Here is a 27,511-nt window from a genome sequence, read left to right as displayed (position 1 = left end):
GAATCAGTGTTATTCTCTGTCAAGGTCCCAAGGCTCAACTTCCAAGTCTAACCTCTGGGGGCCAGGCCTGACTATGAGGAGGGGTCCCCAAGCAGGCCTGTCCCCCTGCCCAGAGCACTGGTCCAGCCCCCGGCCCAGGTCATCCAGCCAGTGCCCAGCCCAGCTGAGGAGGTGGATCTCAGCCCAAGACGCCCTCATGGATGGTTCCCCAGACCCCACCTGGCCGTCATACCTGAGGGAGCCAGGCGCCCAGCACCCGGCAGCCCTCAGGGTCCTCAGGCCACCCAAATGGGGGCCGGATTCCTCAGACCTTGACCCATGGAGACGCCCCCCATGGTTGGACTGCGAGGTGGGGGTGGGGAGAGGCTCACCACCTCCTCCAGGCCTGGACCAAGGCCAGTGGATGGCCATTGCAATGGCTCTGTAGCCTGCAGGACACAGCCCTCGGCCTGTCCCCAGGGTCCAGCTCACCTGCTGCCTGAGTCCAGAGGGCTGGAGGCCTAGGAGGCTGAGGGCCACCTCTTACTGCGCTCTCCACCTAGAGGACCACAGTCCCGCTGGCCGTTGGCGGAGAGCGACCTCTAACCGTCACCCTCTCTGGTCTCGCGTTAATGGGCTAGTGGTCTCGCAGGAATGGCTGCGCCCCCACCCCGCCCCTACTACAGTTCCCACAAGCCCCCCACCTCCAGGGAGCCAGCTGTCTCCACAATGAGGGGTCCTCAGCAGTTAACCCGGAAACCCAAGTCAGGGGTGCCCTTGACCACAGAGCACACCCTTTATCTGATTCATTTCTCAGGCGATTCAAGTGCTACTTCAAGTAGTTTTTTCAAGAAAGGTACCCAACAGGTATTCTTCCCATCTTTGAGAAGATCTTCAAATGCTCTCAGATAGGAGTAAATAATAACCCAGTCAAGACAACGAACTCTTAGATTACAGTCCGGACATTTCCCTCTGCTCTCATGGGGAAGCAGATAGTCTGTATTTGAGATGGGTTCTGCCAGAGTGAGGAGATCATATTATAATTTTAATTCCAAACAGGAAAGTCAAAGGCAATTATTAGATGTGGAGGCTGAGGGCACCACAACAGGCTGAAGGGATCCTGTCTCGGTGGGGCAGCTGGTAGTTATCCGGACAGAGTGTCCTTTCTCTAACAGGGCTGGGCCTTGAGGGCCAAACCTCACCTAGTTCTGGGACCCAACGCTCACTGTGCCAAACTGGACATCTTTCCAGGGGGCTTGCGGTGTGTGCCTGAACTGGGCTTCTCTGTGGAGAGTGGCCAGGAATCAGGAGTGGCTCTGGGGAGGAGTTAAGAGTTTTCTTCTTTCTGTGGGACCCGGTGGGCTTGTCCATCCCTCCCTCCATCTGCTCTCAGCCACTCTGATGTTTTGGCTGCCTGCGTCCACGCTGACAGAGACTCTTCATTATTGTTCATTGCTCTAACTGCTTCAGTAGGATTCTGGAGAGAAAAGCCTGTGGTTGCTTTTCAGTTGTCATCTACATTCACTACTCAACTTCCCCATCATCACTCCTCATACGTGTGGATCCCCCTCCAACACACACAGAGAACATAGCTCCAGGTGACCTGCTTTCCTCCCCAAGGACAAGTCCGGGCGGCTTCTCAGAGCATCCATGTGGACTCCAGCAAATGTGTCTGCCAAAGACAGTCTAGACCCAACCAGACAGAGTAATTTTGCTTATGGAAATTCATATTTCTGTGTCACATTTCCAAGAGAATAATGTGTCCCAGCCAACATTCCCTGCCTTGACTGTGGGGGAAAAAAAACTCATGAAAGTCTCGGGCAGAAAGAGGACATTCCCATGTTCTTTTGGACAATACTGGGGGCAAGAAGAGAGCCAAATTTCCAAGATTTTGAGAGAAGGCATTTGTGCTTTATTTGCCATCTCAATTGAGGAGAAAACAAGAAGTGGATGTGAGGTCTACACGAATATCTCATGTTAGAGTGGAAGGCTTTCTGAGGTTAGAAATGAGGAGAAACATAAAAAGTGGCTTCACCACCAAGACAATGAAACTTTGGGCTGAAAGGCCCTCACTGACACGCTCCCACTGCAGTCTTGCATCTTACTTTCTATTCACAATGTTACTTGACTTACCCCAAGAGAAACTCTCCTCCCAAATCCTAATAAGCTTTAGACTCCCCTAAACCCAGCTCTGCCCCTGGTCACAGGCTTCTCTTTGCAAGTATTTCTCCCATTTTACAGGCAAGAGATGGTCTGACTTCCCGCCTTTGGAGGTGGGATGGGTAGCAGGTGAAAACTGACAAGGCAGAAGTGACCTACAGCCACCCCATGGCACACAATCTGGCAAGATCTGGTCCCTGCCCTCCTCAGCTCCATCACCCTGGCTCTCTCATGCCAACTACCCCTCAGTCTGCCCTTACACCTTCACAACTCAGGGCCTCCCCATAGGCTGATCCCAAAGGCCTCCACCAGGTTCATCAGGTGTGTGTCCTCTCATCCTTCAGTCAGCAAACCAAAACCACATCCCTGAGCCCTCAGAGGGCTGGGGCTCGGTCACAAGTTCTGGTAGTTCATGCACTTTTCCTCTGACTGCTCATCTTGACTGTAACTAATTTATCATTAGGTGTTTCCTGTTTCTCTCCCCTGCTGAAATGATGCTCCATGAAGATGGGGGATTGTATTGGTATTCTTCACCCCCATGCGTGCCCTCAGAGCCTGCTGTGTAGAATGTGCCCAGTCAACAGTGGAGGACCCCACATGCTCTGAGAGATGGGGTAACCCCTGGAATGTGAGCCAATGCAAATGACCTGCTCATCAACACAAACCTGTAGCCTCCCAGCAAAGCCCTGTCCCTCAGCTACAGGCAAGTGCAGAGCCTCCCCGTGAGGAACTGGTTGCTCTGGTCGGACTTTCCCTTGTACTCTCCTCTCTATTTCCTGTCCTGCAAACTAACTTCTCTGGCTGTTAAGTCCTCCAGTGCTGTTGAACTTCCATCCAACAAAGGCAAGCACTGAGTCTGCCATATGCACACACACATACACACACACATTAGGTGAGTGTTTACACTGATCAGCTAAAATTAAGCACAAACTCTAGTGAGAAGATAAGCTCAAGCTCAGAAGTTAATCCAGGACTTAATCTGCACATTTACAAAATGAAAAAAATAACAGCATCAATGACTCTTGTGAATCCAGATTAGCATTTAGCTCTCAGCGTGGGAGCTTGTGGCTATCACGTTGTTCTTGTTTTAGACATCGCTGTGCATCACTGTCTACACCAGCAAAGGTGAGTGACAATGACGCTTTGTAAGAGTGAGCGCCATGAAGTTTCCTGAGTTGATGGTGCAGTGAGAAGACCACAGAGACAGAGTTGAAGTTGACTCCGTGTGTGTGTTTGTGTGTAGACAACTATACATTCTCAAAATCAATGCACAATGTCTCCTGTTGCACTCTATACAGTGTGACCCTGACCTCCTTCCGTACAGAGGTGGGGTTGACGCTCCACCCCTTGAATCTAGGTGGATTTGTGGCTGCAGAGAAAGCAGTGCTTTACAATTTCCAGGCTTAGCATCACAAGTACTGGAGCTTCCTCTGAGTTCTCTTGGGGCCTTTGCTCTTACAATGTAGCTACTACTTTGCAAGAAAGCCCAAGCTTCCCATGGAGAGACCCACAAGGACAGAAATTGACCAGCAGTATCAACTCAAGGCCGCAGGAGTCAGCCAGCGTTGAAGTGGGTCCCCCAGCCCCACTGAGCTGCCCCAGCTGACATGACATGGAACAGAAGTGAGCTGCCCTGCCCAAGCCCTGACAAATTTCAAATTCATAAATAAAGTGAATGACTGCTGTTATCTTAGGCCACTATGTTTTGGGATAGCTTGTTATACAGCAAGAGATTAATGGAATACTCCTCAACCTATAGCCTCCCCTACTTCGGGGAATGGTGTGAACTAAAGTGGGCCATGCATTCCAAGCACTGGTAAAGCCTTGGCTTAGGCAAGACCCTCCCCAGGCTGGGAATGAAGTTGTCTTATAGGTAAAATATGAAGACAGCAGCAAATCAAGAGACTCACACCATGCATCTTGTAGACTTAAGTGGAAACTCAGAGATCCTGCGCTTGAGTCTTCCTAGGCAAGGGACAGTTTTGTTTCCCAAAGAACTGAGACACATCTCTCTGGGGCAGAAGCATGGGCAGACTGAAGCCTCAGAATGCTAGCTGATGGCATAGCTCCCAGGAGCAAGTATAAACAATTTCTCCTGTTCAAAGTGGAAGGAGTGCACGTTCTCCCTGAAGCCAGTAGGCCAAACTACCAAATTTTCAGCCTCTCTTCTGCCTGCTTCTACGTGTTTCCCTAATCCTCTGGGCAAACACAAGCTCTGATGCCTAAATCAGGCAATCCCAATCCAGCTCAGAAGCAGCCTCTCCACTCCCTCCAGCCTCAACTCTGCTTGGGAAAGACTTGTCAATTTTTTTTTAACCTGGAAGCAGCCTTTCTGGAAAATGGAAACAGAGCTAAGAAGCCATCATCTCTGACTCCTCTCTGGTTACAGGAGGTTAAATCCCTTCTCTCAAGAGATGACCGTTTCCTCTGACTTTGTGCTCTGGACACCCAGAAGCCTCCTCAGTCTCATGGACTAGATCTCCATGCTGGCTCCTTCCTCACCCTGAGCTTCACCTCAGATTTTTCTGGAGAATATACTTTTCTTTTTAAAATCCTTTCTCCAGCTTCTCCCCCAGTCCTTACTGTTCTTCTTTTAGAGGAAGGTTGCCAGATTTTTCTGTAATGGGCCAGATAGTGAATATTTTCAACCTAGTGAGCCATGTCGGAGAAGGCAATGGCACCCCACTCCAGTACTCTTGCCTGGAGAATCCCATGGATGGAGGAGCCTGGAGGGCTACAGTCCATGGGGTCGCTGAGAGTCAGACACGACTGAGCGACTTCACTTTCACTTTTCACTTTCAGGCATTGGAGAAGGAAATGGCAACCCACTCCAGTGTTCTTGCCTGGAGAATCCCAGGGACAGGAGAGTCTGGTGAGCTGCCGTCTACAGGATCGCATAGAGTCGGACACGACTGAAGCAACTTAGCAGCAGCAGCAGTGAGCCATGTGGTCTCAGCTACAACTGCTCAATTGTGTTGCTAAAGCAAAAGCAGACATATTTAAAGAAATGGCCATGGTTATATCTCAATAAAACTTTATTTATAAAAACAGGCTGGATTTGGCCAGCAGAGTGTAGCTTGTCCATTCTTGTTCTAGAACATTTGGATACTTGTTTCTTCGTTCCCTTTAGGTCATGGAGGAGGTGGGGGTTGAACACAATGAATTCAGTTCAGGTTACATCTTGCTCTGAACCAGAGCACAGAGGCTGGAGCTAGCTGTGTTTTTCTCACAAAGCTGTGGCCACCAAGGCCTAAACAACCTTGGATGTGTGTGATGGCTCAATGGCTGCCCTGGTCAAGACTGACTTCAAAGTAGCAGGTCTCCCAGCTGCTTAAGCCTTGTAGGGCCCCTTTTCTCTCACCAAAATCTGCACTGGGGAAAAAAAAAATGTTCCCTAATGATCTAGCAGGAAGTAAGATTCTTAGTCTATCCCAGCTGTCACGTTCAGAGGAGGATCAGTTTCTTGGAGTTGGTGATATTAGCTTTAAAATATATATGATCATTGACATAGGTTAGACACTGTTTATAGGGTTGTTATGGCAACCAAGTCCCATGCTGAGACCTGAGAAAACAGGACAATTGGATTGCGTGGGAATTAATGCTTTTCAAATCCCACCCCAAGGCTATTTGTAAGCTAAAATGAGTGAGACATTTCCTGATGAAAATCTGACTTTGTAGAGGATCTCTGCCTGGACAACAGGAGGGACATTTCTGAACTGTAGTTCCTCTCATTGTCCCACATAAGTTCCCAAAGGTCCCAGCTATACGTAACTCACAGCTGCAGCCCCCAGCACCTAGCATAGTATTAAACATGCGTGTATATGTAAACGCCATGACCTGAGTGTAAGAGGTTTCTCTTTCCCAATTCTGTTTTAATGCTTTTTCCAGAATCCAAAGTCATCCTTGAAAGTGAAAGAAAGTGTTAGTTGCTCAGTCATGTCTGCCTCTTTGCAACCCCATGGACTGTAGCCCATTAGACTCCTCTGTCCATGGGATTCTCCAGGCAAGAACACTGGAGTGGGTTGCCATTTCCTCCTCCAGGGAAAGTTGTCCTTAATGTGGCACATTAAAGAGCTCAGGGTGGTCCCAGGAATTTTAGCTCTGTTGATTCCTGTACCTAAATAACTTAGCTTGGTATTTAAAAGCAGGTCATGCAGACATACTTGCTTTCCAAAGAATAGCATGTCCACAAAAATAAAGACAAATACTTTATAAAATTAAAGTTGAGAAACTCTTTCTATCTCAGGGTCTATATAAATTGTCCTTTCAGATTTTGAAATCATGGGAGGAGTCCTGTTGGTCTCCCTCTAAACAACTAACATGGTACAGATTTTGCTTCATGCCCTGCCTACCTCCATACCCCTACTCTGTGGAAAACCTGGACGGAATAAATGCTTCTCTCTTTGGGAACCCTTTGGTTTACGTCATGGCCCTATGGTTGGAAGAACAACCCCTGCTGCCTGAAGGCAACATTTTGATGATCTAGTTCAAACCCTGTGATAACTGAGTGGGCAGTGGAGCTGCTCAGGGAGGTCCTGCCCACCTGGGCCTGCATCTGGCCTCTGGACCTTCCCAGTGCCCTTTCCAGGTCCGCCTGGGACTGGGAGGCCTTTTCCACACCACATTTCATGTCCCTCTACAACCTCAGTGTCAACTCTTCTCTAGGGATCTCCTACTCCCCCCTTCCCCAGGACCAGAATTTCTTTCTTTTCCTCTTCTTCTGTGTGTGCGCGCATGTGCTAAGTCACTTCAGTCATGTCCAACTCTTGGCAGCTCCGTGGACTGTAGCCCCTGGGATTCTCCAGGCAAGAACACTGAAGTGGGTTGCTGTGCCCTTCTCTAGGGAATCTTCCCAACCCAGGGACCGAACCTGCGCCTCCCGCATTGGCAGGTGCATTCTTGACCACTAGTGCCACCTGGGAAGCCGCCTTCTCCTTTTGAAGGGCCAGAATTTCTTTGCCTGGATTTTTACCCTGGAATCATTTTGAGTTCTATGTTTCTTTCTTTCTTTTTTTTTTTTTTTAAAGAAAGTTACTGTTAATTAGTCACAAGATGCAGAAAACAGAACCAATGATTTCAAGGAAAAGGGCTGGTGCTGTCAGAGGAAAGGAAGACTATGCTGCTGCTGCTGCTGCTGCTGCTAAGTCGCTTCAATCGTGTCCAACTCTGTGAGACCCCATAGACGGCAGCCCACCAGGCTCCCCCGTCCCTGGGATTCTCCAGGCAAGAACACTGGAGTGGGTTGCCATTTCCTCCTCCAATGCAGCAAAGTGAAAAGTGAAAGTGAAGTCGCTCAGTCATGTCCGACTCTTCGCGATCCCATAGACTGCAGCCTACAAGGCTCCTCCATCCATGGGATTTTCCAGGCAAGAGGACTGGAGTGGGGTGCCATTGCCTTCTCCAGAAGACTATGCTAGCCAGGTTCTAAAAGCCACTGAGTCAGAGGTAGTCAGGCATTTAGGAACGAGAAAGATGGCTTCAAGCTGGAGAAGATTCCTCCCCTCTCTGCAAGAAACTCACCTGAATGGGCCCCAGGCATCAGTTCAAGTAGCAAGAATCTGGCCTTTGATTCCCTGAGTCATCTCAGAAGATAATGAGAAAGGGGCTAGGATTTCTTCCCCAGTTAGAGACTGTCCACTGGACGTGCACCCTCGCTTGTTTACACATGCACTCCATGTGCTTGTGGGGGAGGTTTTCAATAAGGCAGGACAAAACAGAAGAAATCTTTACAGGCTAAAGATTTGGGGGAAGCCATTATTTTCTTCACTTTATTTTCCACTAAATTCAACTGGTGACTGAACATACAGCCTGGCCTCTGACAGTAGGCATGTCCTCTCCTCTGCTCTTTGGATTAACCCTGACGGGAAGCCTGGGCTGCAGACACAGCCAGACATCCTGATCAGACGCTGAACTACACACTTGTTCTCCTTACATGTACCCGAAACTAGATGGTTTTCCCATACATTTCATCATGGTGCTGTTTCTGAAAAGATTAGCCAGAAGCTGATGCCAAACAGATGATGCCTATAAAAGTAGGACTGATCTGGCTGAAACAGGGAGGAAGGTGGACACCTCCTCCTCTAAAACACCTCCTCCTCCTCTGGGCCAGCCTGCTCCCCTGAATCCAGGTGTGTGCCCCAGGCTGGATGGTCTCTGATACCTGTCCAGCTCTGATGTCTGGAAGTTCCTCTGTTCTCTCTTCCTTGCCAACCTCTCAACTTTCCTTTCTTCTGCAGAGACTTTGTATATGATAATGAAAATAAACCTTCTAGCTGCAAGTAATGGCATTTGAAGCCAGTTAGGCACCTCAGCCAGGAAAGCATTACCTAATGTCAAGGCTGAACAAACAGTGAGTCTTCACGGGCACAGTGCTGGCACCCAATACATCCTGGCATTGAGGGGCTGGGGTGGGAGGTCCAGATGGTGATGGTTTCCAGCACAATGGAGGTTCAGAGTTTATGGCTTTGACGTAGCAAAATGTTAATATTAGAGTAAAACAGCTCACCTTTCCCTTGAAAGATGACAAAGTGAGTATTCTTAACATAGCCAATGCCTCTGGTTTCACCAGCCATATCTCCTTCATTTTAGTCTTTGAAAAAAAAATATACTCACACACGCACAAATGTGTTGTGGTGTAGGAAGATCGTTCTAAATGGCACACCAGGCTCTCCTGCCTGGGAGGAATTCTTAGAGAGTTCATGGAGCATATACAGAGCTTTGCTGAATCTGTAGTGGAGACATTCTGATATGACGTCCAAACTCCACAGGAGGACCCAGCCTTGTGCTCCCTCAGAAGGGCTCTCTTCACTGAGATAGGTTTACTCAACCTCTGTGAGTCAGGCAGTGCTAGGTATTGGGGATCAATAGCCAAAATCAAAGTGTTACCTAATCTGGGTCCTTATCTGGAGGCTCTTGGGGAGAATCTGCTTCCAGGCTTATTCAGGTTATTGGAAGAATTCATTTCCCTGTGGTTGTAGGACTGAGGTCCCCATTTCCTTGCTGACACTCATCAGGGAGCCTCTCCCGGCCTCTCAAGGCTGTCTGCATTCCTTGTCAAGTTGCACCTCCATCTTCAAAGCCAACAATGACAGGTTAAGTTCTTCTCAAGCTTCAGATCTCTCTGATGTTCTATTCTACCACCTTCCTCCTTCCTCCAAGTGGAGAAAGATCAGGCCTGGCTGGATATTCCAGAATACCCTCCCTAGTGTAAAGCCCATAACCTTAGTTATACCTGCAAAGTCCCTTTGCCATGTAATGCATCATATTCACAGATTCCAGGAATGAGGGTGTGGACATCTTTAGGGTCCATTCTGTCTACTGCAGTGGGTGGCCTGGAAGCCCAGCCCTGACCAGGTCCCTTTGGGGTCCTCCTGAGGAAACCTGAGAGCAGTGATCATTTCCAAAGCTCTACTCTGTGTACACGTGTGAAACGAGGGCCTCTGTCATTGCCACTAGTATGCTCATCTGGAGGGGGAACATAAGGGCCCCAGCGATAGTCTTGCTTCTTTCCCAGCACACAGGCCAGCAGGCTTCGCAGGACTGTTCCACCTTCTTTCAGCAGCTGAGACCCTCTAGGAACTATGAGTATATCAGACAGGACCTTCATGAACTGACCTGCAAGAACTTCCTGGGGCTGCTACGAGAGCTCCTTAGTGCCCCCCCACCCCCACCAGCCCCCTACTCCGCCCCCGGCCCAGGCAGACTTGTCTCAAGAAGATATGATCATCTCCTGTTCCCTATAAGACCAATCAAGTCCAACTCCCTGGTCAGTAACCAGGTAGCCTTAGATTGTCTGTACCTCCAGCCCTGAAGGCCCATCTCCTTCCCCTCACTTCAGCCACATGGAAGACCATTAGCATCCATCAGTCCCTTCTCTGTTAGTCAAACCTCTCCAGTCCCAAGTATCCAAATCCTACTTCCTCCATGAATCTCCCTCCAATTCTCCCTTCTGCAGAGTTGTTGTTGTTCAGTCTCTTAGTCATGTCCAACTCTTTGTGACCCCATAGACTGTAGCATGCCAGGCTCCTCTGTTCTCCACTATCTCTGGGAGTTTGCTCAAATTTATGTCCATTGAGTTGGAGCATCTTCAGTTGGAAGAGGTCTCGGAGTGAAATTCACACACATTAGTCTGAATCTGGCTTTCTGTTCTATATATGTTATTCTTACAGTCTCTAAGTCTACTAGTACAGCAAAGTTTCATTTATCTTTTTATCCAGGTCTTACATGTAGCAGACATTCAATTAACTGAACTGCTCTTAGATTTATAGTTCTTTTAAATACCCTTCTGACTAATGGATAAAACACTTGTTGTTACTTTTATATCAAATATTTCTTGAGGAGACAGACAGGCAGGTCTCTGCTTTCCTTATAATTTTAAGGTGGAAAAATGCACTCAATAGACGGCACGTCCTACAGAGGTTTTCAGGGTAGAGTGCCAATATCCCCTGAGTGCCCAGAATCCCAATCCATCCTCAGCACTGGTGGCAACCCCACTATTCACTCAGACAGCCTAGCACCTACGCTGGAGGCCATTTTCTCCCAAGACCGTTCTTCACCCTGCAGAGGGAAGGTCTGGCCTCCTGCCTGCCTCACTCACTCCTACTCTCTGCCAAAAGCCTGGGATCCATCAGTAAGCCTGCACTTAACATGCTTTAGTCACTGACTACATGTTATATGCACTGTCTGTGCAGTTATTCCACCTGAACTAGACCGTCAGTGGGGGAAGACTCTTGACTCTAAAAGATCACCATAATTTAACCTGCTCCATTGTGCAATCCTGTGCACCAACATGGGTTTGGTGCCTTTTGGTTGAAGAGACTATGGCACTTACATTTTAATGTTATCTGGCAAAATGAAGAGCTCCAGTGAGCTTACTCCTTCCTGTGAAAGAGGTCAAATGCTCTTTGTGGACCTCTCCCATATACACAAGTCAAAAAACAGCTCTGCTTCCCACAGTGGGCCTAGCTCTCAGAATGTTTCTTCCCCTTAAACTGAGCCAACATCTGGAAGACACATGGAGGAAGATCATTAAATTATCTTTTATATATATATAATCAGGAAAAGGAGTAAAGCAAGGATCACTCTCCCCAATTTTTTTCTCAGGCTCCTAGACAATCTTCTCAATCGAAGGACAATATTTTTCTTTCATTTTCAACCAAAGAATCACGTGGTTAAAATAATAACCTTCCACCCCGCACCTCTCTATACTGAGTCTTCCTCTCAGGAGGAACCACTATTACCCATTGTGGTTATGTCCCTTTATGTTTCTTTGGATGGTTATTTCCATGTCCCTAGAAAATTCCTAGAAAATTAGTAGTATCAATCCTATTTCTTCCTGATTTATCGGATTTAGACATTATTTCACTGAATTTCTTCCATGATAGATAAAAATTGAACTCACCTACATAAAGGTCCCCTCCCACCATTCACCTTCCTAGTTTTGACAGGTAGGTAGATAGTTACTCTTAGCTCTTCTACTGTCTCAAATGTTCACTGCATCAGACTCACCTAATCAGTTTGTTAAAACCAAGGTTTCTGGGATCCACCCCATGAGTTTCTAATTCAAAGGGTCAGGAGTGGGACCCAAGAATTTTCTTTTCTGACATTATCCCAAGGGAGGCTGATACTGCTGGTTGGGTGGCCACACTTTATGAAGCACTGCTTTACTGGTAACCTTTGCAATTCTTTTTTGCTGTGTAATCATTTTTAATGTCCAGAGTTTGTAATTCAAGGGCCAGAGCTTCCTCCCAGACTTGAGCTTGCTACTGCTGCTAAGTCACTTCATTCGTGTCCGACTCTGTGCGACCCCATAGACAGCAGCCCACTAGGCTCCTCTGTCCCTGGGATTCTCCAGGCAAGAATACTGGAGTGGGTTGCCATTTCCTTCTCCAATGCATGAAAGTGAAAAGTGAAAGTAAAGTCACTCAGTCGTGCCTGACTCTTAGCAACCCCATGGACTTGAGCTTATAAGCTCTCAATTGGCTTGTGAGGCCAGTAGGGGTACTTCTTCTTGTCTAATTTGGTTTCTGGGAAGACTTCATTCAAGTTCTCAATAGTCATCTGATCAAATGGAATTATGTTCCTCATCTTCTCCAGCTCTTTCTCATATTCCTAAATCCTGGTCTTTGAAAGAGACAAAAACTCAGCACAACTTTTCACATCTTCTTTTTCTTCAGCGTCCACCTGGGCAGTATATCTATCCTCTGGTATAGGAACGTTCAGGGCATTAAACTTCTTCTCAGAGTCATCCATCAAGCCAGCCTTTGCCATGTTGGCCTTGGAGTAAGCCCAGTCGATGGCAGATGGCTTCTCAGGCAGAGTAGCCAACCTGGAGGTAAGGGTCTCGTTCCAGGACTTCAAGGAGTTAGTCACGGCCTTCCACTTTGGGGGGATGATCTCCCCAAAAGCTACCCAGGCAATGGTTTTTAGAGCAAGTTTCCGTCCAGCCATCTTGAAATCCTTTACCGACCTGGGTACCCTTTGAAATTTTAAGTAATAAACAGCTTTTTACAGTTTCATCAGGTTTTACAATATCTTTGGCTCACTAATTTAAAAAATTAAGATATTAAAACAACTTCTGTTGTCCTATATTAAACTCTATGTAAATACTGAACACCAGTGAACAGTGCTAGTATTATGGCCTCATGATTGCTGTTCACAGCAGAGCCAAGACAAATGTCATGATTACAAATCCTCCTCTACACAGGTACAAAGTTAAACAACCAGAAAACTCAACTTTTACTTAAGTGGCAATGTTTCTAGTATTAAGATCCTTCTCTTCCATATGCTGTTCTACTGGCTTCACATCCTACCATGCTTTGTTTTATATTGAACCATGACATATTGGCCATATTTTTACTTTTCTGGGAGTTTTTGATTGCCTTCATTTTTTGTATCCATAGAAAACATACATTCTACCTACACTGTGTCCTGATTATTTGCTGCTTTCTTATTATTCTGTCTATGGCTGGCTTCATTCTTCTCAAAGTTCATTAATCCTTTGCTCTAAACTGATCAACTGTTTTTTAGACATGCTGCACAACTGTAATCCTGGAATTTCTTATCATTGGACTTCTAAGAGTTTGTTCTCACATTCAACTTTTTGCTCCTTCTAGCTGTCACCCTTTTTTCTTGGAGTGCATCTTAGGTAACTTCCTTGGAAAGGTTACCAGGGATGTAAACTTTCTGGGTAGTTGCTTGTCTGAATGATGACTTTATTTCAACCTCATACTTGACTTTTAGGCTACGTATAAAACCCTAGTTTCAAAATCACCTTTTCTCAGAGCTTTGAAGCCCTTATTTCACATATGCTAGCTTCCAATCTTACTAATAAGAAGTCTAATGGATTACTTAGCGTGACTCTAATTATATTGTGAGAGGATATATATTCCCCACTATCACCATCCTGTACTCTTTGTCATGGAAGCATTAAGAATTTTCCTTATGTCTTAGGCGTAGTGACATTTCAAAATGATGTACCTAGGATACTTTGGGTTTATCCTGCTTGCAAGCTGGTGGGTCCTTAAAAAAAAAGTCTCTCTAATTTTGGGAGAACTGTCCACACCTAGAGAGAGTCTCCGTCAAGGATGGTTACAATCCCCCATAGTCAGTTATACAATCCCCCATAGTTCCACCCCCCATAGTCAGCCAATGGCTGACTAATAAGGGTACAAAGGGTCAGCCCCTTCCCTCAAGGAGAGGATGGCTCTTCGGTGTAATTTATGCTCCAGAGCTCCCAGCCTCAGGCCAAGGCTAGACTTTGCCCAAGAGCACATCCTTGCTCACCCTCCTCCCTTTCCTTATAGATTTCTCTAAGAACACCGACTCATTAGACCAAGTGCTCCCAAACCCTTGTTTCAGGCACTGCTTCTGGGGAACCTGACCCAAAACCACATGGGACAGACTTTGGGAGAAAATGGGGACATCTTGGTAAAAATCTTATATCTCAAACTCCAAACTCTTCTCTATGGTCCTATTTACAACTCTCATCTGCAAGGGGTGGGTCATGATCTGCTAGTTTTCCCACAAGTTCAGAGCAGTCAGAACTGTGGAGGGTGGGGCTGGTGAGAGGTTCCACAGCTTTGTCCCCACCCCACCCAGGAGTCTGGTTTAGCCAAAAAACAGTTTTGTCTGACTTTCCCCAGGTCCTGGATCTGTGATGATCTTGGGTGTTAGAGAAAGACTTAGACTCAGACCTGGGATCGCAGATTTCGTGCATATTTCCTGCAACAGAGTCAGCACCGCACATCTTCCAGATTGCTTGGGGCAGACAGGCCAGTGCTGCGACGTGGTGTTAGCTCATGGCTCACTCCTACTCCGTATGGTCTTGTACAGGCTGCATCCCATATAGCTCCTCCACACAGCAGCACAGCCAAGAATCTGCTGAGCTCGGGGAGGATGGTGACAGCCTGCACTCATGGTGCTTTGCCTTCCAAAGACGACTGAGCTGAGCTTTCTCAAGTCAACCACCAATTCTAACAAGAGGAAGTTCTTGCTTCATCACCCACTCACAGTACCATCAATAAAACCTGTATGTAGAGCACTCACTAGGTACTGATCTGAGCTCTAGAAATGCTGCAGGAAAAGGATGCAAGTGCAGAGACCAAGCTGCCAGTTCATGACCTCAAAGGGATCATTATTTTCTAATTGTTTGGGAATCAGTGAGTTTAAATCACATGGTTATTAGACGCAACCCCCCAAATCATACATTTCAGCATTTTGCAGATCAGGAAAGGGAGGCCCAGGAGGGGGTGTGCCCAGCCTTGGGCTCCCATGCCACTGGGGCCATTACTTGTACATGTGCACCTGCCACCTGGGGTCCCAACCATGAGTTTTCAGGTACCTGATTCTTCTGGGCAATCTTTTGTCCCTTTTTCCAGCGGAGCACGGGGGTCAGGGCTGGCAGCTCCTTCTCCTCCTCTCCCGTCACATGCTCGCCCAGGCTGTAGGCGGCCTCAAACACGATGGGGCTGATGACGTCCTGTACTCTCCGCTGAAACAATAAACACAAGGCACGTGAACGGCGGGCGCTGCTGACATGTGCAGAGCATTTCAACAGTTTACAAAGACCTTCCACACGGACCGCCCCGTGTGAGCCTCACAAACCACCCTTGTGAGGCTGGATTTTATTGCTTTCATATTTTAAGATGAGGTAATGAGGCCAAGGGCAGTGACTGTCTTTTCCAAGGTCACTCCGCTAATGAGCGGGGGTTTTCCCACTCTACCTTCCATGGTGCGAAATCATGGTCTCTTTAGCATGTGGAAGACATTACCTTAGTCATCTTCCAAATATTCTTATAAGCTAGTTGGCGGGCTGGCGAGCATCTGTACTCACAGTGCAGCACTAACCCTTCCAATCCATGGTGTTTTGATCATCAAAGCTCTTCTGAGTTGAGATAAATACAGATTGTGTGTTAGGGCAGGGGACCTGTAGACACTGGGGCCTGATGGCTTCCCAGCGCTGGGCTCCTTGGAGCCAGGGGTGAAGTCGGACTTCAGGCCTGTGTTCTTTCCTTCAGACCCTAGGACTTCAAGAGCCAAGGGAGTGATAGGCTGATAGTCCCAGTGAGCACTGACAAGATGCCAGGCACTGTGCAAGGTGTTCTTGAGAGGTAAGCCACACACCCAAAGCATGAGAGCTGGGCTTACTCCCCTCCATTGTATAATAAAGGGAAGATGAAGGCACAAGTTCCCCAGGCCACAAGGCTAATAAGGATTCTGAGTCACATCAGCTCAGTCCTGGAGTTCCTGGCCTTTCTGCTTCAGTCTGCTCCACTGCCTCCCCGGGATTCCAGCTCCCCCAGGCTCACAAGTTAGAGAGTGAGGCAGGAATAAAGCATTAGTTTCCCTGCATCCCTGACCAGCACACGCTATGGAAGGTGGGCTTCCAAGGGGAGCAGGGCAAATCTGAGAAGTAGCACCAATGAGCCACGTCTCCATTGCCTGCATCTGTCAAGGAGAGACGGCAGGAGCCGGCAGGCAAGCAGGAGTGAGAGGCGCTAGGTGGGCGGGCAGAGGCCACCCAACCCTAAAGCCTCAAGCAGAGCCAAGAACTTCAAACTACACTCTGTGTAAAGTCTGGTGGAGATGGAAGCAGGCGAGTGCAGTGTTCAAAACAGTAGAAAGTTTTAAAGTTCCCAAGAGGCACACAGTGAGGAGCTGGCTCATACCCCACCCCACCCCCCTGGATACCCAGTGCCACCCCAGAGGCAGACATGCCTATCAGTTTCAGGGCATCTGTCCAGTCTAAGCACATTTAGGTAACTGATGGCTGCACTTTGCTTTCCTGACTCAGCATACATCCTGGAGGTGGTTCCAGGTTAGCACATCGAGCTACCCACCCCCACCCTTTTTTAACACAGAGTTTTGTTTTGTTTTTTTCACAGAGGTCCTTACCCACCAGCGTTTGGACTCAGAGCTGCTTTTTTTTTTTTTCCAAGTTTGCATCCTTTTTATTTATTTTTTCTTTTTTTTTTAAATTTTGTTTTATTTTTAAACTTTACAATATTGTATTGGTTTTTGCCAAATATCGAAATGAATCCACCACAGGTATACATGTGTTCCCCATCCTGAACCCTCCTCCCTCCTCCCTCCCCATACCATCCCTCTGGGTCGTCCCCATGCACCAGCCCCAAATCCAGAGCTGCTTAAATAAGCGAATGAATGGCAGCCCATCTGACCATTTGGTAGCAGCATTCTCCAAGACGGGTCTGTGAGCCTCAGTTCCCCAGGAGGTGGATTAATGAAAGAGTCTGTGATCGAACAAGCTGGGGGGCGGGGGCACCAGGTTAAACAGAGGGGTCTGTGTCTTTTGTTTATTGTATGTTTTTACAGCAACTGCCTCCCAGAAAGAGTAGGGTGACCCCAGGTTTACTGGGGCACAGAACCCTGTGTTTCCTGGGAGTTCCATGGGGGTATGTATGTGGAGCAGAGCATGTTCAGAGACATAGAAAATCTCCCACAGCAGCCCAGGAGAAGAGATGGCATCCGGGCCAGAGTGGCATGGGAGGGGAAGCAGATGGGGCTGCTAAATGCGGGGCGTGGGGGACAAATCACTCTGGGGATGGGAGTCTGAGTGACCAGCAGGTGGCTTATCTCTATGCTCAAAAAAGCAATCAGCTGAAAAGAGATTCAATCATTTGCATAAATAGAACACAGGACTTTTCAGGGGAGTGACAGGTGAGCCTTTGGGTAAGATACTTCCAGAAAATTCTCTCAAATTTCAGATTTTAGGAGCAGATCTTTAACACTCATGTCCTTTCTGGGAGGAAAACACCTACCTGGGATCCAGGTGCCTACTGACTGACTCTCCAAAACAGAATTTAAAGTCTGGGTGCAGAGAACAGTGAATGAGTGCAGTCCTAATGTTCTCACAGATAAATGCTCCAGTGTTTCTTTAAGGGTGACTGCCTTAAGGTTCTGCATTTAAATTCTTCATGTCAAAAGAAGTCAGTTATTACACGATGCTATTCTTGTGGGAAGAATGGAGGATGGGGCTGGGGGAGGCAGAAGTCACTGAATGTTTCCTGGCTACCACATGTATTCTAGAAACTGGGCCAACCTCTCCCACAGACATCCTTTTACTTAATCCACACAATACCTGAGGTGGTAGTCTGTGTTGCTCCCATTTTACATATGAGATAAACAGAGGCCCCAGAGCTCAAATAAATTGTGCTCCACCCCCAAACCAGTAAGTGATAGAATTGGACTCATTCGTAGAACCAGAAGCAAAACTGCTTTCCTTGAAGCCATCAAATGCTGTTTAAAAAACATCCCAATTGTTCTGACCTCACCCTGAAATATTACTTAACTACTTAGGGGGACACAGGCCAAGAAAGAAATGTCCCTCATTCCAGGAAGAATGTGAATAAATGACAAATAACTAATTAACAGGGACTTTGCATGAGGGCTATTTCTAAATGTGCAGCTATTCAAGCCATGACCGATGTGGAGAGAAGTCTTAGTTGAGGCACAGCTATTTGGGGTGAGTGATGAACTATGACATCTAGGGGTGCAGATGCTGTGCTCTGGCACTGACTGCATGAGTCAGTTTTAACTAAGATGTCTGAGAAACACTCTTATGACGTGTCCCAAAAGCTCTGTGCAGAAGGGTCCGACCCCACACTGAGCTGTGGGTGGAGACAGGGGAGGGCATGGCAAATAGAAATGAGCCGGCACTCCCAAAAGAACAGCCCTTCTTGCCCACACTGTGCTTTGTTTTATCCGAGCTGCAAAGGAAAGGTGGCAGCACCATTTCATGGCTTCCTTTGCATTTCTGAAACGCAGCTTCCCTCAGCTCAGCACTGCATTGAAGTGAAGGGACCCCTTAGACGGAGGTTTATGGTTTAGGCGCAGACCCTAATCACTGAAATTTTTTTACTGCTTGAAAATATTCACCACAACACACTAGAACTTCCCAAGCTGAATACACACCTATTCTGACAGACCAAAAGCCAACAATCCACCTCTTTTCTGGGAAAAATCTACCATACTCTCCTGTTCTGAAAACTGAAGGAGGCTGCACGGAAAAGAAACCTCAGACTGGTGGCAGATTTTGCAGCGGCTGAGGTTTTATAGGGAACTTGACATATGTGCAATTTGAAATTTATTGGGTGCTTACTTTACGCCAGGCAACGGGCTGGGCCCCAGGGAGACAGCCCTTGAAGGCAATAGGCAGGCAGTGATGACCTAGTCGCCTAGGATAGAGGCGGCTTTGGGAGCACAAGCAGGGTACCCGAGCTGAACTAAGGGCTGTCGGGCTTCTCAGAGGAGGTGCTCCTGGACTCAGAAGACAGACAGACATCAGCCAGAGAGCAGGCATGGTCGGTACACACAGCAGGGGAAGAGGGCACAGCCATCCATCCAGTGGATTACATGTGTTCTGCAAAGGTGGGAAGATCAGGCTTGTGGGCAGGTGGGAGGAGAGACGCTAAAGCAGGGATCAGATTTCAGGGGGACTTACAGCGTGTGCTGATTTCGATCTAAACTCTAGGCAGAGCTGGCAGGCAGGTAAGGTGATGCAAGAGGCTGTGTTACAGAAAAATCCCTCTGGTTTCTTGGATGGATGGGGTGAGACTGGAGGTAGGGAGGCCAGCAAGGACACTGTTATAGAAAGATCCCTCAGGCTGTAGCATGGAAGTGGACTGATGGGTGCAGGTCTGCTGGGTTCAGTATAAACAGGGGCCCTGGGGGAAAATGTGTATGCTAAGTCACCATAGTTGCACCTGACTCTTCATGACCCCACGGACGGTATCCTGCCAGGCTCCTCTGTCCATGGAATTTCCAGACAAGAATACTGGAGTGGGCTGCTATTTCCTAATCCAGGGCATATTCCTGACCCAGTGATCAAACCCGCATCTCTTTACTTCTCGACACCTGCATCGGCAGGCGGATTCTTTCCCACTCGTAAGTACCACCTGGGAGGGCTTCCCAAGTGGTGCTAGTGGTAAAGAACCTGCCTGCCAATGTAGGAGACATAAAAGACCTGGGTTCCATCCCTGGGTTGGGAAGATCCCCTGGAGGAGGGCATGGCAACCCACTCCAGTATTCTTGCCTGGAGAATCCCATGGACAGAGGAGCCTGGTGGGCTATGGTCCACAGGGTTGCAAAGAGGCGGATGTGACGGAAGCGACTTAGCACGCACCAATACATGCACCACCTGGGAAGAGGACCAAGCCAGGACACAGCAGGGGGACAGGAAGCAGCGGAGGGAGATGACTGGAGTTTGGTGAGGAGAGGTGGGGGATGAGAGAGAACCCATGGAAGATGCCCCCCGGTGGACCTGGCAGCCTCTCATCACCACGGGGAACCAGGAGAGGGAATGGGTGTCTAAGTCATTCAGCAGTGAACCTATTGAGTTTTGTTACAACACAGAAATCCTCTTCTCACCTCCAGATGCCAACTCCACAAAGCATCTCCCAGAATACATTGATTTGGGCCTAGAACCCCAGGCTTCCTTTCTCTTCCACAAACTTGGTCCCCTGTTTCAGCCTCCCCATCACTGGCCCATCCAAACTCACTACAGGCCCTCTGTCTACACTGTGAGCTTGTCCACTTATCCTCCCAGGGATGGGCTTTGCTCTCCTTTGAATTACACCTTTCTCCTCCCTTGGCGCACCTCACACACAGAGCTGCTGTGTTGGGGCCCTGAGAAAGGACCACAGGGCCCAGGAGAGTCTACTGACAACAGGAAGAGAGACCCTTAAGGAAACGTAACTGAGGACCCCCATCCCTTCATGGGGAGCTCTTCCTTGTCGTTCAAGCTTTTCCTTGTCATTCATGACCTTGCTCTGAAAATGAAATCAAAGTAACTCAGAAGAAATCGAAGCATACCCCACCAGGGAATACTTGTGACTGGCAGGGGCGAGCCACGCAAAGATCCCACCAGAGGAGAGGACCCTCTGCCCTGTTATCCTAGGGCATCTAGGCTATTGTGAGAGTCAGAAGTCCCAAAGTCTTCTGTCTCCTTTACTCGTGGAACCAGGGAATTTTCCCTGGTGAGTATAAGGAGTGTCAAAGCTCCCATTTACCTGGCTGATGGAAGATACGCACCACTGTCTGGGGGACTCTATTCCAAGCCATGCCACAACCCAATGCGAGTAGGACTCGAGCAGCACACACCTCTTGACCAGCCAGGTGAGCTAGAAACTGACGTCACACTGCTTTTCTCCAAGAAATAAAGGGTTTTTATCCTCCTTAGCTAACTAGCAGCTACAGTAGTAAACTAAATGAAAACAGGAAGGGTTGGTTTTACTTTCAATTTGCAAATAACAGAGAAAGCCAACAAATAAGCAGCTAGCATTAAGCCAGATATTTGGTTTGGGAAAAACCCTCTATGGGTTTTTGTTTTTTTTAAAGGCCTCAGTATTTTTCCTTTTCCAAACATGATCTCTTTGTCCACTCCCTCCTGTATCCTTTCTCAGAATTCCTCTGCTCTCTACACTCAACTCTACTACTGCACACCCAACTCTACTGTCTATGATTACCTTGCAGGCAGTCCGAGAAATGAGAAGTCTTGGAGGTGGAGGCCTTTTCTGTTATCTCAATAATCATAACTATGAGAATGGTAGTTAAAGTGTTAGAGGACAGCTTATAACTGTCACGAGCTTAAAGATTCTTCTAAAAGTAACTGAGGATTTTTGCATTTCTAGTGATAATACTAATAGAGGGACTTGTCGAAGATCTACCATCCCACTGAGAACAACCAGAAAAGCCAGACAACACAAACATACACATATAAACCTGTCTATAGGTATCAGGGAACTATCTAGGGTAGGGGTCCTCAATCAGACCACAGAGCAGGTGAGGGTGGACACAACCTCATTTGTATTTATAGCTGCTCCCCCTCACTTGTAGGAAGGGCATATTACTGATAAATGTAATGTGCCTGAATCATCCCCAAACCATCCCCCCCACCCCTGGTCTGTGGAAGAACTGTCTTCCGTGAAACTGGTCCCTGCCACCAAAAAGCCTGGGGACTGGTGATGCAGGGAACTCTTTCCTTGTCTGTAAGAAGCCTGGAATAAGAGGCTGAGAATCTGTCTGTGAACTGGTTGCTAAAAGGTTGAGTTCTGGAGTTCTGAGTCCCTGGCAGTCTTATGAGTCTGTGAAGACAAACTTAAAGCTTAGAGCTACTAAAGACAGCCAGGACTTGAGGATCATGATTCTAAAGAGAAGAGAAGCATGTGGAGATGAATCTGATATTCGACACCACATTTATTCTCAGGACATTGGTGGATTCCACAATGCGCGGGGTTATTTGACTAAGAAACCAAGAAGAAGGCAGTGGCCAAGGTGCTGAGAAGACAAGAGAAGATGCAGGTAACTGCAGGCTAGACACAGCAGGGAAGACCAGTGATTCAGAAGCAAGTCAACAGAAAACATGCAGAATGAAGCATGGGGAAGAAAGAGGACAGAAAATTCAGAAATGAAATTCAGAAAAGGCCACAGTGAAAGGCATGACATACTCAGAGTGATTTAATAGTCTCTATAATTATATGAAACATCCAACCCAACACCTAGTGTAGCAAAGGTGGGCAATAAATACCGGCTGTTGTTATTTTTACCATAATCTTTTAAATGGCAATTTTGATACAAAAATCTGTGAAAACCACCCTGCTGCAAAATGAACAGTGCATGTCGCAAGGACCCATTTCACTAGGGAACAAGCTAAGGCCACACGTGGTTTCATTTAGAGTTCTATAAATTAAAAAATAAACAAATGAAAATTTAAATTAACAGCAAGGGAGAAAATTCTGTAAGTTTCTCAACAAGATTAGAGATTTTAATTCTGACTACATACAACTTTGGTCTTCCCAGGTGGTGCTAGTGGTGAAGAACCTGCCTGACAACGCAGGAGATGTAGGGGACGTGGGTTCAGTCCCTAAGGCAGGAAGATCCCCTGGAGGAGGGCTTGGCAAAGAACTCCAGTATTCTTACCTGGAGAAGTGCCTGAACAGAGGAGCCTGGCGTGCTACAGTCCATAGGGTCCCAAAAGCATGACTAAAGCAACTGAGCACACGTGCCATACTACTTTATATGTAATATCATATGGAAATGGATATCATTATCAGCCTGAAATGTATGATCCTCTGGTAAGCATCAGTGCCCAGGAAGGGCATGAAAGCATGCATTACTCTGTAAGTAACATATTTGCATAAATTATTCTGTTTATCTATGAAAATCACATAACCCCATTGATGCTTTTTCCTCTTCAAAGATAAAACAATATCTCCTTGGATACTTGAAAAGGTTTGTTTTTATATTTTTATGTGCACAAAAGTGGGGATTGCTTATTTAGTCAACTTATATATTTATCTGTTTTGGGATTTTTTTTTTTTCTGCATTCATTCCCAAAACATGCTAATGGGAGATTAGAACTTTTGACTTTGGAAACGATTTCCTAAGAGCATGACACATCCTTGTAGAACGTTCTTTGCAAAGAGACATGTTAATTATACCATAGATAACACCATGTATCACTTGACAGCTAAGTGATACCACGTGGAACTGGCCCACCCTGGAGATGATCCAACTTTTGTGTCCTCCAGAGGAAACGGAATGCTGACTTAAAATCTAACGCTCCTCTCTTCTTGTTTTAATTTTTTCTTCCTACTCACCCATCTTCAAACCTCCAAGGTGGCTCTGATAAAGATATCTGGAGGTGAATATGAGAAGTCCATGGACAGAGAAGCCTGGTGGGCTACAGTCCATGGGGTCTCAAAGAGCCAGATATAACTGAGCAACAAACAGTAACTAACTATGAAAATAACACAGAAGAAAAGGCTCCCAGTGTCATCAGCAAAAGAAATACGGCCGGAGTCGCCAGGCAGGCCTTCCTGCTCCACAACCCTCAGCCACAAGCCCTTCATCCAGCTGGCATGTCAGCCCCAATCCTCACGCTGGGACAGAAATGCCCTGAGACCCCCTGGAGTCAATAGTGAAGGAGAAGTGGGAAGTGGGAGGGAGTACTGACTTGGCTCAGCAAGCAGCTGAAAATCCTGGAGTCTCCTCTCTTTGCACCTTGACCTGATAAAGCAAGCTTTCGGGGAAGAGGACACAACTGTGTTAAGTACATCTGCTCGGGCCGACTGCAGTCCCCACCTATGCCCCAGCTCTGCCAACTCCACATCTGCAGCACTCTTATCCCCAGGGAACAGGCTCCACCCTCCATGGCCCAGCCCATGGCTGCCACTTCCATGGGACTTTCTTGAGGACACCAGCCCTCTGACCTCAGTCCTCCAGGGTCCTGAGGATGCAGTTTGGCAGTTAATTACTTTCTGTCTTCTACTGCTGTCTTTCCCTAAATCAAAGGCCTTCCCTCAGCCTCCTATTTAAAGTTTCTAAAGTGGGGATGCATCTTATTAACAGCATCAGATAATAGATTTGTTGAGAATATTATTCCTCCTCAGCCCCTACCTGGAAAGCTGTCGTTACAGTGTAAGCCATATGCGGAGGGAGGTGATGTGGGGCTGGCACACAGTGGTAACCGCAGCTACAGAAACCAGATTTCAGCTCTGCCTTGAGCTCCCTGGGTCTCTTGACAATACTGTGCTGAGGCAGCAGCCAGGACAGGACACTTAGGTCAGGGCTGGGACGATAGGCGTGTGCGGGCAAGTGGGAGGGGTGAGTGGACTGACATTGTAGTGTCTCTCTAGCGGAAAAAACATCAACTAGGTTGCTTGCAGCCAACACCTGGCTGCTGTGTACCTGCCCCAGGTACCAGTGAGGCGTGGGGCAGCAGAGAGGAGGCAGGCAGGACTGTGTGAGCAAAAAGATGCCTGGACAAGAAGTGTGGGAATCTCATGAGAGGGAACCGCCTCCAGCCCCGAAAGGTGCAGCAGTGGGAGTGTCAAGAATCCTCAGAGAGAAAGTGATGAGATGTTCAGCAGGCTGATGGGGGAATGGGAATCAGTTGGTGGGGATGATATGGAGGTCTAGCAGACGACTGTGTGTCGAGGAACAGAGGCCGCAGACAAGGTGGAGAGCAAGGACTTTGACATCGACAGTCCTGGGTCTAAGGGAGGAGTCCCAGCTCCATCTCTTACAAACTGTGTGACACGGCTCACGTCACTTAATCCTTCCAAACCTGTTTTCTGAGATATAAATAGCTTGGGCAGGAAAACCTTGCATGACTGTTGAGAAGATGAGAGACTACAGATGCCAAGCACCATGGAGAGCTCCCGGTAACAGGAAGAGCTCACTCTATCTATGGCATCATCACCATCACCGTCACCACTTGGCAAACGGGTGTGGGGCAAGACCACAGGGTGATGGGCAGGGAGGGAAGGCAGCAGGGAACCGGTTGGCAGGACCTTAGAAATGAGGTGAAGGTCCATCACTCCATGTGCAGTGGGGACTGTTAACAGTTTTTAAAGCCAGCTTTAAGGCAAGAAGCCCAGAGGTGATCTGAAGGACCAACAGGATGGAAAGAGAGGAGGACAGGACTTCAGTGGGGCCAGTGCCCCAACCCCGAGCTGTAAGTTGGTTGCCATCAGCTCCCAACTTCCTCTTATGGAGAAACATCCTTGGTTAAATGAGAGCCACCTCACTCAGGAGTTCTTATGCCCCCTTCCCAGCCTCACTGGAAACGACTGACTGGCATGGGGGTAAAAAAGAGGTTATCTCTTGCCTCAAGGCGGGACAACTCTGTGGTGCATTTCATGCCCCAGAGCTCCCCATGCGATCAGGCTGCTCCAGCTGAGGTCACAAGCTTGATGAACTTCTCCAGCCTCATCCTGCTCCCCAATAATAAATCCTGTACAAGGAAATCCCTCTCTCAAGCTCTGCATCCAGGGAACCTGACCTCACACAGTAACTAGGGTTACAAAAATTTGTGGCAACAGAAATACATACTTATATATATGTGCACAATATAAAGTATGGACTTGGAGGGACAGAGAGACAGGAGTCCCTGCTTGCTCAACATCTCACCCTCAACCACTTGGCAGAGCCAGATTACAGCGCCAGCATCCCTCTTCATCCTGCACCCCCAGACTCTGTGAAGGGGCACAAATGCGGCAAGGATCAGAGAGGGAGGCTGTGGCCAGGGAAGTCTCTGATGCCCACAGCCCTGTGGGTCCTGTGAATCCAAGCCTCTTCTCAGGAGAAAAATGGGGTAGAGAAGGCAAATTGTGGTCACTGCAAAAGGTCTCGATAGTGACCAATCAGGCCCTGAGAGCTCCCAGGAGATGCTGGTCGGCAGGTCACAAATCCTCCTTGTTCAGACTCTGTGTCCTCAGGCCTATCTTGCCAGCAAAAATGTGACATCAAACAGGACAAGGGGTGGAAATAAGACTCCCAAGGCAGCTCATTCCATATCAGCCTTGACTGCTCCCTATCTTTTAATGACTGTAGTGATGTTATAAAGTATTTATTATAAAAGGGGGTATGTGTTTAGTTGGGCCTGATAGTGCTAAAAAAAATCACTGTTTTAAAGCATCATGTCAGAAAGCATTCGGCATCATATGTTAAGACATGTCCACCATGGAGCGTGGATTACAATTGAGGCAAGTGGTTTCTACCAAGGAGTTTCCATTCCATCCACTACAGAGGTCAGGAGATTCCCATACAGAGCAGATGCCCTCAGTGCCCTCCCCAGATGCCCTCTATCCGCTGGTGCACCCCCTCTCACAGCTGCTATACAGGCATTGGCTCATACCTACAGTCTTCTTGGGAGGACTGTCCTTGACTGATGGGACCCTCCTCCTCCAGAGATGCCTTCAGGGGATGCCTTGGGATAGGCAGAATCCTAAGATGACCCCCAATGACCCATGCCCCTCCCCTCCAGTGTGGGAAGGATAAACAGGACATGGGTCACCCTCATGACTATGTTACATTCTATGGCAACGGTGTAGGGATTATGCAGATGTAAAGAAGGTCTCCAGTCAGTTGAATGTGAGTTGATCAAAAAGGAGATGATCTGGGTGGGCCTCCTTTAATGGAGGGCTTAGTTCTTCCCTGAGCTAAGAGACTGGAGGCAGAAGAGATGCTCTTTCTGCGGACCTTGAAGAAGCAAGCAGCTGTGGGTTCCACAGCTTCAAGGGCATGAACTCTGGCACCAGCCACATAAGCCTAAAAGAAGACTCCAACCTCAGATGTGACCTGACTGACACCTGAGGGGCTGACCGGGCACCAGCTGGACCATGCTCAGACTACTTATGGAAACTGAAAAATAATAAATGGATTTTGTATTAAACTACTGAATTTGCAATATTTTCTGTAGCATAGAAAACTAGTATGTGCCCCTTTCCACTGGCTGGCTGGCGCAGTGGTCTGACAGCTGGCCTCCCGGTAGATAAGCTCTGGAAGTAGTGATTCATGCTCCAGAGCTCTCTCATGGAACCAGGCTGAGGCTGGACTTCTTGTGAGACCACATCCTTAACTCACTTTTTTCCCTGCCCCATCCTGGTTCCCTCACTTCTGGGAGCACTCTTCCAGCACAGGCTTCCAAGGTGCCTCAGTGGTTAAGAACCTGCCTGTCAATACAGAAGGCGTAGATGTGAGTTCAGTTCCTGGGTCAGGAAGATACCACGCAGAAGGAAATGGCAACCCGCTCCATTATTCTTGCCTGGAGGATCCCAGGGACAGATGAGCCTGGCAGGCTACAGTCCAAGGGGCCACAGAGAGCTGGACACAGATGAGCACGCACTCATGCTTCCAGTACATCTCTGGCAGAAATTCCCATTTTGGCTTCTGCTTCTGGGGAACCAGATGCAGGAGACCTTGTAATCAATTCCACACAGAATTTGTTGGTTACAATCTCGTTAAAGAGGTGAGAAAAGCTGAATAAAGTTCAAGGGATGACCCAGAGCTCATGTGTGACCAAAACACAAGCGGATCTGAGTCATCAGGGGAAAAGAGTGGGAACTACACG

General features: G+C 47.8%; 1 protein-coding gene and 1 pseudogene across 1 annotated transcript in view; both read right to left on the bottom strand.

The window, feature by feature from the left end:
- The window catches only part of ITGA9 (integrin subunit alpha 9), a 360,880-nt gene that overhangs the window by 171,292 nt on the left and 162,077 nt on the right, over positions 1-27,511 (bottom strand). Inside the window, exon 16 of the mRNA XM_055558670.1 lies at positions 14,981-15,130. Within this exon, the coding sequence (XP_055414645.1) occupies positions 14,981-15,130 (150 nt within the window). The remainder of the gene's footprint in view (positions 1-14,980; positions 15,131-27,511) is intronic.
- Positions 11,856-12,609, bottom strand: LOC129635566 (ATP synthase subunit d, mitochondrial-like; annotated as a pseudogene).

Source organism: Bubalus kerabau, chromosome 20 (genome assembly GCF_029407905.1).
Source record: "Bubalus kerabau isolate K-KA32 ecotype Philippines breed swamp buffalo chromosome 20, PCC_UOA_SB_1v2, whole genome shotgun sequence".
Classification (NCBI taxonomy): Eukaryota; Metazoa; Chordata; class Mammalia; order Artiodactyla; family Bovidae; genus Bubalus; species Bubalus kerabau.
The sequence above is the reverse complement of the archived record's forward strand: the minus strand, read 5'-3'. Positions and strand labels throughout refer to the sequence as shown.